Source organism: Squalius cephalus (genome assembly GCF_949319135.1).
Source record: "Squalius cephalus genome assembly, chromosome: 7".
NCBI lineage: Eukaryota > Metazoa > Chordata > Actinopteri > Cypriniformes > Leuciscidae > Squalius > Squalius cephalus.
Genome location: NC_137128.1, coordinates 29,645,224 through 29,656,482, shown reverse-complemented (window position 1 = coordinate 29,656,482; position 11,259 = coordinate 29,645,224). Strand labels below are relative to the sequence as shown.

The window sequence follows — 11,259 nt, the reverse complement described above, 5'->3', positions numbered from 1 at the left end:
AAATTTGTGATTTTGCGTTTCTCATTTATAGTGTACTTTTAAGCCACGCCCACAAACACACCCACAGCACAGAAGCGTTTAGGTATATATACCGGTGCATTTGCCTGTATTTCTAGTAATTTAGTCAGAGTGGAAAATAATTATTTTCATTTGTGTTTCTATGTGTTTTTTAGTGTGTTTTTTTTTATTGCCATAAATGCTTTAAAAAAATCAAGAAGAATCAAGAATCACCCACTTATGAAGATAGATCTATCTATCTATCTATCTATCTATCTATCTATCTATCTATCTATCTATCTATCTATCTATCTATCTATCTATCTATCTATCTATCTATCTATCTATCTGACTTTTTGCTGTAGCCTACAGTGTTGTGTATCTGTGTAATAGGCCAAACCAACACTAGATGGCAGCATTGAGTGATTTTTTTAAGCCTTCGCTATATGGATAAAATTAACTGTGAAAACTCTCCATAAACATGACATTTAGGCTGGATGATTATATCGATTACATTTAGCCTATACAAAACTGATTTCCACAGCTTGAATTTTAATTTGAGAAGCTTTCTAATTTGTCTCATGATAATCTAGTATTTCTGGCAAAGTCACATAATACTTTTTCCTTTTATCTTAGTATTTTAAAGGGTATTCTTTAAAATGTGCACATCTGTAGAAGAGGTCATGCAGTTTAGTGTGAAAATAAATAAAATAATGATTATTTCAATGTATCTGTTGGCAGAGAGGACCTTTAGCAGGCCCGGTCAATGTATGCAGTGGTTTTGACCTATATTTTGCTGAGAGAGCTGGATTGTTATGTTTGTTATTTGGTGGTAGAAAGGGGGATGTCTTTCAGTTTTGTTTTGTTTTTGTGCTCACATCCACTGCCAATATCGATGGTCTGCAAAATTATAAAAACAGGGGTATATTGTTTTTTTCCTAAGCAAACATACTATTGGTTTACCATTTCTCGTATTTCAGCTTTATCAACATACAGAAATGCTGAGAATGTTTTCACCAGATCAGTCTTGCACAGTGATCAGGAATATTTCCAGGTGTCTCAAAACTATTATAATCGAGTCCTGCAGATTTGAAGACATGCAGCTCTGAATTTTTCAACAGAAACAGAACAGAAAGGCATATATTCAAAGTAACACAAGAGGTTGACAAAAGAAGAAATAATGCAAAACTAAATCTGAAAAGTGGATGAGGAGGAGAATCGTTGAAGAACTGTCCAGGAAAACTGGAACCATTTAGCTTCATGGACACATGTTTACACAATCCATAAAGTAATGCAGCAGTCTCTGAAAGACACTGAAACAATGTGAAGTAACATGTGCCAGGGAAATCTTAGAAATGTGTTTACATATGAACCCAATACATCTCTTGAATGTCACTGTGCATTTGCAAATACAATTTTTCAGTAAACTTAAAACTACCTTTGAATGACACTTCTTTTCACACACATACAAAGCACCTTAAACTGTACCCCAAAATAGGCACTCACAAGTAGTAAAGAATTCTTTATTTGTATATATTTTCAGCACAAAACTGTAGAAACACTTAAACTACACCAACTGCATATTGGGCTAAATATAAACAATCTCAGTGCAATATGTGCTAGTAGTGCTACTGTATCTTGTGTTTAGGGAGATAAAATAACATAAGAGCATACAATATATATCTCCCATTTAAAAAGAAGAAGAACATGAAGAAAACAACACCGCTACTATGTGCTGGGAATGTATAACGAATAATTCTCAATCTCAGTGAGCCACCAATTGAAAGAGCTGTTATGCTGGCACAAAATAATGCACTGTATCACTGTATATGAAATGACACAATCATAAATTTAATAGCTTAGATGCACCTCCTCTCTCCCAGAGAACTAAAAAACTAGGATGTGGAGTTTGGTAGAGGTCACAATCTGAGGTCATGTTAGTGTAACCATGGCAACATCACTGTTCAGCAAACATTACGTAAAAAGAAAAGCGAATCAAATTCAGAGTAGCAATCCTCGACATAGAAAAGCACCATTCCATGATCATTTATCATGAACTGCCAATTGATATAGTTAAATGTAACACGCACACAAACACCATATAATATAACTAAACATGAGAACTTTTCATAACCAAATAAAAATGTTGAAAATACATTCAACGTTATCATTACAAAAACCTCAGAGCGGTTTTTGCTACTGAAAATACATGTACAGCTATAAAAACAAAAAATAGCTTGAATGTTTTATGTCTAAGCACCTTGGAAAAACCCTGACGTGACGGATGTAAAAAAAGAAAAGTGTATAAAAGTGGAATAGAAACATTCTTATAGAGAGTGATCAGTACAGACTTGATCTGTGAACCAGAAGAAACTGTAACTACTATCCATGAGCATCAATATGATGGCTGATCCTAAAACAGTCATGTTAAGATTGCATTAACATTAGCACCATTTCTGGAATCGATAGTATCACATACAAAAAAGCAGCTAAATCTGCTGTACAAAATGCATATATATTTAAAAGATATATTACACAGTACATTACTGTAAAATTGCATTAAACATATGACAGACAGCTTATTTAAACCAGTACATGAAGTTTGAGTTGATGGCAGGATAGCACATGCTGTTGCTGCATGAACCCCCATAGCTTGGAGGACAGGCTGAGCATGGCACACCGACTCTGTAAGGTGCTTCGCCGATCCAGTTGCCCCTGAAAAATAGGATTCTTTTAAAAAATATGCCACAAAGACAAGCACACGTAACACTTTAGTCATGCTCTGGCATTATCAGACTAAGAATGTGCTCTTGTAGAGTGTAAGGTCTGGCCAGAGTCACGTTAAAGGATAAAAACATGACTAACTTTGGGGAATAATTGCAGACCAAGTACGTTGCCTCCCTCCACACGGCGCCCCACACTACCATATTGTAACAGGTTTGGATGGCACATCCGACTCTGTTTGATGACGCCCACACCATCTGTAACATTCAGAGAGCATCAGACATGCAAGTTTTGGCTGTTTGCTTCATCTGAATTATGACTTGCAACCAAACTCACTTGTGTGTAATGTGTGCACATGGGTCCATAACAGCGCATCGGGCAGCGGGGATTGCAGTCGCGCGGGTATGGAAACGCATAATCTCTGACCTCATCATACCAAGGTTTAACCAGCTGAAGAATGGAGCGGTAACTGGCAGGAGCACAATTTGGGCGGGTGGGGGGTGGGGGGACAGTATTATACACTGGACTGTATCCAAAACACAATTCTGGTCTGGCCTGATGCCTTGAGTCTTGTTCATCATTTGTAATTTGATAATGCTGCCAAAGTGACATTTTTAAGTCTTAAATGAGCACCATTCTTCTTTATTCAAGGAACACTAAAGATATGAGAGGTTTTTCTGTCAATGGCAAACAACTGTTCACCTGCAAGACTTACTAGCCAGTTCGGACTGAGAGGTTTTGACCCAGATATCTGAGAAGGTAAGGAGGTCCATGTTCCCAAATACAGGTGGCTGCCCAAGCTTCTGCTGACCTGGCCAGGCCTTCATCCCAAAGCTAAAAAATATATTAAAAACAGAGGTAATTGTGTGCAGTAAAAAAATATTATTTTATAATATTTGACATTTTTTACATTTGAAACCATGGAGGAAAGCATATAAAATCCATGTCAAATAGACCTAAGATTAAATCGCCCTACTTTCTGCTAATGTCTGCTCTCTAATTGCTCTCGTGGTACTTTGATGTCATACACCGATCGGTCTGCGCAGTGCCACTTCAAGTCAAACACACCTAGGCTGCGTCCGAAATCACATTCTCTTGAGTAGGCCTGCTTATTTTGAATAAGTAATTATTTCACGATTACTAAAAGTAGGCCTATGTTCTATATAGTGTGTACGAATGTAATCTGGACATACTACATTCGACAAGTTGCCATTATCACGTGACCTATAGGGAAGTATGAGATTTTGGATGCAGCCCTAGTGTGATTTCATGTGAACATTTAGTCACATGACCAGAGATGTTTAATCCTGCGCGCGCGTGTGTGTGTGTGTGTGTGTGTAAATGGCATACTTGTTTTACTTTATAATAGGCTACTTAATTGTAGTAATTGCAAACAAGCTGGGATTAAACTGTTCTGGTCTTGTGACTATTTACACCACCCACGTAAAAATGTTTACATTAAATCAATATTTTATACTCGCAAATTCTGTGTAAAATAAATCAACGAGCATTTAATACCTTTTAAACTCAAAAGTACATTTACCGGTGGGATTAAATTATGTGAGACTATTCCCAGATAGCACACGTATGTATGCACGTCTGTTAAAGATCACTTAATCTGGAAAGCATCTGCTGTTTACTAACATCTGATAGACATCTTTAAGATGTCAGTTTAACATACATTCTAAATCATTACATCTTAAAGACATCTTCTAAACGTCTATTTGACATCTGACAGGAAACGTCCTATAGACGTATTGCAGATGAGCAAACACTCTTAAAAATACGTCTTCCAGTGTGCTATCTGGGTTATAATAAACTATTATAATATTTTATTGTATCCAGCAGGAGGAGCTGCCGGATGAATTAAATGCAGCACCGCATTTCAATCTAATCTGCTTCATTTAATGTTGATAGTGAGGGGTAAAATGCTTCATATTGTTTCTTCGGAAATGAGTAGGATGCTTACCATGTACTCCATGTTTGCTGCAGGTGGGAAAACATTCGCGCGCACCTTGTTGTGATAGTCCAGAATTGCTATCATGTCATCTTGAGAAATGTACCGTTTTCGCCTTGATTTGGGTATGGATGGCAATCCGTCATCACCCATTTCCGATTTATTGATAGTAAGATTGGTTCCGGTGAGCGTTTCAGTCGCATTTCTGATAATCCAAGCGCTCGCATCACTGGCTACGAATACAAGAAACAAATCGGTAAAAAAGTTGATGGTCTTCATCCCTCTTTTGGTGACTAATCAGTGATTATCTGCAAGTAAAATAATACTCATGAACACTTACATGAAATATAGCTGATACAAAGAGAGAGAAAAAAAGATATTTTAATTATAGGCTATTTAAAAAGTGTGTGTAAGATTCCTGCATCAACATCGTACCGTTGAATCGTTCGTTTCTGAATGAGTGTGCGGAGCAGCTCTGTGAGTCGCAGTTATCCTGATGGAGATCTCTCATCCCGTCCACTGCTGCCTCTGGCTTTTATACTGTGCTGCTGGGATTCAGGAGGCAAGCGCAAGGTGCTCTGACTGCGACCGGTCACCTGAACACCATGAGGCCAGCTCACTGTCTTACACTCTGCTACTGTTTTAATTGCAGTAGTGAACTTTTTTTATTTTATTTTATTTTTTATAATTACGTGCCGGCTGTAGCTACATCATTACACTGCTACTTAACTAATAAATACATAAATAGACATTATAAATATTTTTTGAATAGAAATACTTTTATTAGCTTATTAGGATATAGACCGGGTAAAGACGGGATTCCCGGATGGGTGGATCTATACAGTGTTCTGCAACGGCAATCATTCAGAAACCAGTATTAAAGGACATATAAGTAGGCAATTCCAGATATGCTTGTAATAACACTAATTAATCATAGTTTGCTATTAGTTGCACTGAAAATATACCATGCTACTGGATGCATTTTTTGTCTCCTTTACAAAATCAATGTATAGCATGACCTTTGCGGAGACTAAAATCTTGTTAATAGACTCAATTAACCTTTCTCAGTATGGCTAGCAGCTTAGAAAGTCAGTGAGATATGGTTTTTGCATTATATATGATTTTCTTCTATTATTCATTATACAGATACACTTGTTCAGTGTTTGAGTCCAAAGAGCCCATTTGCCAGCATGTGTGTGAAGCCAAGTTAAGAAGCCCTTTGGAAGCATATCGTTTTCTTTGGCAGGTGGAAGCTGAGTAAGAGCAACGTGACGCACATACGACCCCACTCCCCCGTTAACTCTCCTCCCCTTTTCCACTGAACAGTGAATTTGCAGGTTTTCTTGGAACTGAGTGTTACTACTTATGCATTCTTTGGTCCAGAAGCGAGATTTTTACTATGTCCAAGAAGTAATTAGCCCTAAGTTAGAAGTTAAGTTTTTGGGTAAAATTTGAAATTGGGTAATTGGATTAAATGAAGGCAATGCATTACATTATCTCATTTCATTGCAACTTTTTCAGCTGCTTCCTCTTCACCAGGCCAAATGAGTGGATTATACCATAGATAGAGGATCTTATTGAGGAGGACCCTTTTCACAGGACCCTGGTACATTTTCCTATTTAAAACTCTCAGTGATAGCCTTTATAAAATGAACAAATGTTATTTTGCCTTCACAAAATAGTAATTTGCTATAAATCAGCAAAACAGAAGCAAGTGCAGAGATACTAGAGTGACACTCATAGCTTGACTCATTCGTTTTCAATAACCTGTCAGAATAACCTAAATATGTCATATACTGTATGAGGGACAAAACAGTTTTAATAGAGAAATAATTGTAAACTGCATAATTTGAGATGGGATATTATCTGTGGTAAAAGATAAAACAGCATGCAAGAAACCAGATGAATAACGTGAATATCTAATCTTATGGATTTCTTTTCACCTGTGCATAGTATTGGATTTATATGGAGGAACCATTCAGGCTGTTTAAGAATAAATTTCACACAAACTGAGCTATGCAGTAAGATGATATGAAATGAAATCTTTTGCAGTTCTTCTGTATGTTGGCCTTAACCCAGTCTTATGCTAATTAAACCCCCATGTCCCCTCATTCATATTTAATAATGAATTAATATTTGATAATTATACAGTGCATATTCACTTCTTGGACTGGTGCTGTTAGCTGAAGAGTGGGAGCTGGAAAAAGAAGGTCTACTGCCAACAAGCCATCAGTATCCTTGCTTAGCATTTGTGTGCTCCACCCAATGATGTTCTTACTAACTGGCAGCTCATGGTTACAGCAGAACAACTTCATTTCCCTGTGCCTTAGGAGGTAAAAACTGTCCCAGTGAAACTTCCAAATGACAAACCTGTAATCAGAGGTTCACTAAAGCCAATGGCTTCTATATATAACTATTGTTTATTTTGTTCTAAAAAGATTATTCGAGCAACCTACTTATGTGCCTTGTATTCTGTGAATTCTGCAGTAATAAAAAAAAGTCCCAGAAAAGCTACATATAGCCATGCTTACTTTGCATTCTGAAAGACTGCTTTGTGCATCTTCATTAAATGGAGCCATTATCCATTTCATTCCCACTGTTTACCATTATATTATAGTCAAAACTCATTCACACACTTAAATCTACCCTATTTAATAAAAAAAAAACATAATGGTCAAAACACAATAAATAAATTTAAAGAAACAAATGATCAAGTTCAATATGCAGGTGTGAGCATGAGGAAATCTTAGGTCATTAGGTCGAATGGTTCATCACGATTCATTAAGTTTTTGGCTGGAAACACATTTGTAGCAACAACTTATAATGATAAAAAGAGACATACAGGTACTATTGAATTATTCATTAGGGACCTATGCAAATCTCAAACAGGAACATTGTGTTCATTCACCTATTCACCATGCTGAATCGCTGATATCTGCTCATTTCCATCACTGAACAGCTCATATACTGACAGTTTATTGTTTGGTCACTTTTTTCAAGTTGTTCTCAACATTATTTCAGTAAAGAACATCTATTGTGAATGTATGCAAACAAATGCATTTGCGAACATGCACTATCATTAAAACGTTTGGGGATGGAATATGTGTGATCTGTAATGGTCGGTAAGAAAATCTCCTGTTCACCAAGGCTGCATTATAAAAATATGCTAGTAAAAACAGTAATTTTGTGAAATATTATTTCAATTTAAAATAACTGTTTTCTATTTGAATATATTAAAATGTAATATATTTCTGTGATGACAAAGCTGATTTTTCAGCATCATTACTCTCCAGTCTTCAGTGTCACATGATCCTTCAGAAATCATTTTAATATGCTGAATTGCTGCTCAAGAAACAATTATTATTATTAAACATTTCTTATGAATATTTTTGTGGAAACCAAGATAAAAAAAAATCAGGATTCTTTAACGAACTGAAAATTTGAACAGAAATTTGGCGCGCTCACAGACATCTGACAGACAGAGACGTGTGGTATCGATCAGCAACAGGTAATTTGAATGGTTATCAGAGACAAATTTACAACTTCATTTGTTATGAAGAAATATGTCTCACTGCAACAGGGTGATATGTTCCTTGACAAAATGAAGAGATCATCCAAAATACATCTATATCTTAAGCGAGCTTTGTTGCATACAGTTAGGGTGGGTGTTTATAATGTTACAATGATTTGTGACATAATGGAGTTGTGCAACATTTCTGTAGATGATGTGCCAAAACATTGTCTAGTTCAGGAGTCCACCAATTGTTGTTTGATCCTAAACCAATTTTTGTTGTTGCCACAAAAAATACAATATTAGGTCATCTTTAACATGCTAAAGTTCAGCTAAACATTCCCTCTCACATTAAAACGTATTAAGTAAAATGAAAATGAAATCAAGTTTTTGACTAAATACAGTACTACACGCATGCTATAGGGCAGGCCTAAAATGCAACACTATTTCATGCAATATGTAACAGTTAAAAGGGTTCTTCGACTAAAAAGGGTTGAAGACTGTCTGTCCAGGAGTGCTATCATTGTAAGTGAAATGGAAAATGATTTTTGGGGGGGGATAATGTTTTAAAAAACATAAAAATAAAATGAAAAAAAAAACCTTTGTCACATGCACTCAAACAGTGTGTCAGCCATGGCAAACATTCTTGTGTATCTGATATTTGCTTAATCAAATACATCTATTCTCTGAGAAATCTTCTGTTGCAGAATGTCAAAACATCTCTGACATCATTTTTTGTTCTTCATTGTTTACTTGCTAACAATTGTGCTCAGAATAAACTCATGCTCAAGGACAGTGAAACTAGCAATTATGATACAAAGTAAAAATAAATGTTTGCTTTTATTTTATTGACATTTTAAAATGTCAGAGTAGGGAGAGAAAAGCCATTCCCCCCTTAAGGGAACCTCCAAGCACAACAACTCTCTCAGTGCTCCATAAAAGCACTGGATTATAGCTCACATATGAAAAAAAGAGATTGAAAACCTCCCTTTCTATCATGAGCCACTTAACAGAATTCCCTGGAACACAAAGAGAACAAACTTCTAATGCACTCACTTAAACTGCAGTGCTGTTGATCACATCATCATCTAAGATACACTTTTTTGGGGGGGGCAATTTATTAACGTGTGAGGTTTATGAGCACTGTAATGAAAACAATTTCAAATGAAGCACATTAATGTCTATAACTGGGGTCAAATCTCATAAAGCATTATTGGGAGATCACCAAACAGCCTCTGGAGTCTCTATGCCGAAATTCATTAACACTATTATATTTTTCTTTAAAAGAGTCATATGGTTCAGTGACGTTGGCTCAGACTAATGCTGTGATTAACTATCTGTTTGTTTCTCTCTAGTCCATATGTAATCCTTGATTTCGGTTCATGCTGATATCAATAATGGACTCCTGTATTGGCTATCATTTTGTGACCCCCATGATGCAGTGCAATGTTTTTCTCATCAGGATTTTAATGGCAAATTAGATGGCCAAACCTCCCAGAGATGAATCCCACACAACCTCCAAAAATCATCCACATGTGGGAATCTATAATTAAATGAAGAAAATTAAATATGATGTGGTTTTTAAGCAATAAATTGTTATTTTGTGGCTTTGGCAAGACCAAGATAATGGTGGTCTAATCATGTGGAGAAGGATTTCACACATTAGATTTATTTACAGGACATTCTTTGTAAACCCAGTGACCCCAAGTGTAATCAATTTTTTAGGCTACAATGCAGATATTGGTCAAATGAACAAACAGCATCTCTTCTACTTACTTTTAAAAACTGAATATTTCCGTTTGTAAAACTGATGCCATGGAAAATTGCTGCACTTTATATTTCTGTGCAAACGAGCAAAGATGCGGTCACAAAGCTGCAAATCCGCTTGACCGACTTGAACCGAAATCTGCGATGGAAAGACTTTTGTCCTCACGCAAAACTCCTGGTCCAGCTCCACCTCTCTGGACGTCTAATGGGGTGGAGGGAGAGAGTTGTGGGTAGGGTTAGGACAGGGTTAGGGTATATTCTAGCTCCACCCATTAGGCCCAAATTACATTTGCTCCTCCTCGCTGGACATCTAAGAGGAGCTAGAAATGACTGGATTTTGCCAGCGAAAATTCACCAACAATGATGATGAACGGTATGTGCGCCTAACTTTTTATAATATCGTTTATATAGCCTAGGCAGTTAATTTCAGTCTTCAAATCTAAATGGTCGAGTGACTCGCTGTTTGTAGCCTATCACTCACTCACTTGAGTCAGTCTGAGCCCTATGGTTTGAGCCCAGTGATACTGCAGGTTAGTGGTGACAAGTGACAGTCATTGAATCATTCATTCAAACGATTCCCTCAAAATACAGATTAATTTAGGAATGAGCAATGAGTGAGTAAGTTATTCAATTATCAACCAGTTCATAAAACACTGGTTCATTCAAGGCAGAACACTTATTCAAAAGAAGTAGGCCTACCTACTCAGAAAATATGCAATTTCGGACACAGACACACACTTTATGAATGAGCAATTGAGTCATTATTCAACCAATTTGTTCAAAACAGATTAATTCAGAAATAAACAAGTGGCTTTATAAGTAAGTCATTGGGTCATTTTTTTTGTGACTGAATGACATAGTTACAATCTTGTGATATGTCTGTTGCTTTACTATATCAGAAGTTAAATAATTGAATCACAGTGTGTGTAAAACACCAATCTCTTCGAAAGGCTGCTCGCTGCAGAACAAATGGGTGGAGCTAGACATCCAGTGAGGAGGAGCCAATGTAACTTGGTCCTAATGGGTGGAGAATACACCCTAACCCTATCCTAACTCTGTCCCTCCACCCCATTAGATGTCCAGAGAGGAGGAGCTGGACATCATTTGACTCTGCAGCAAGTACCACTTGATTTCTTTAAGGAAAATACTAAAGGACTATAACCAGAGAACAAGAGGGCAAGATCACCAAAAACCCTGCAAACTAAAAGTCTCGAAATGAAATTAGGTTAATGACATGTACATGAAAAAGACATGCAGGACCAGCTGCCTCAGTCAAGCACTGAATGTCTTTGAATGACCTTTG

The 11,259-nt window shown here is 36.7% G+C and overlaps 1 protein-coding gene across 2 annotated transcripts; it reads right to left on the bottom strand.

Annotated features, from left to right (window-relative positions):
* Positions 1–1,507: 1,507 nt before the first annotated feature.
* On the bottom strand, positions 1,508–5,195 carry pi15b (peptidase inhibitor 15b). 2 transcript variants are annotated; one of them, XM_079875685.1, is made up of 6 exons: positions 5,114–5,195; positions 4,691–4,911; positions 3,437–3,555; positions 3,058–3,190; positions 2,863–2,978; positions 1,508–2,712 (listed from the first exon to the last, which is right to left on the bottom strand). In XM_079875685.1, exons 1-6 carry the CDS (start codon positions 5,187–5,189, stop codon positions 2,577–2,579), a joined length of 801 nt encoding a protein of 266 aa, XP_079731811.1. In that variant the 5' UTR covers positions 5,190–5,195; the 3' UTR covers positions 1,508–2,576. The 2 variants fall into 2 exon arrangements, with proteins under 2 accessions (XP_079731811.1, XP_079731812.1); XM_079875686.1 differs by having other exon boundaries at positions 4,691–4,986; positions 5,114–5,191.
* Positions 5,196–11,259: the final 6,064 nt, after the last annotated feature.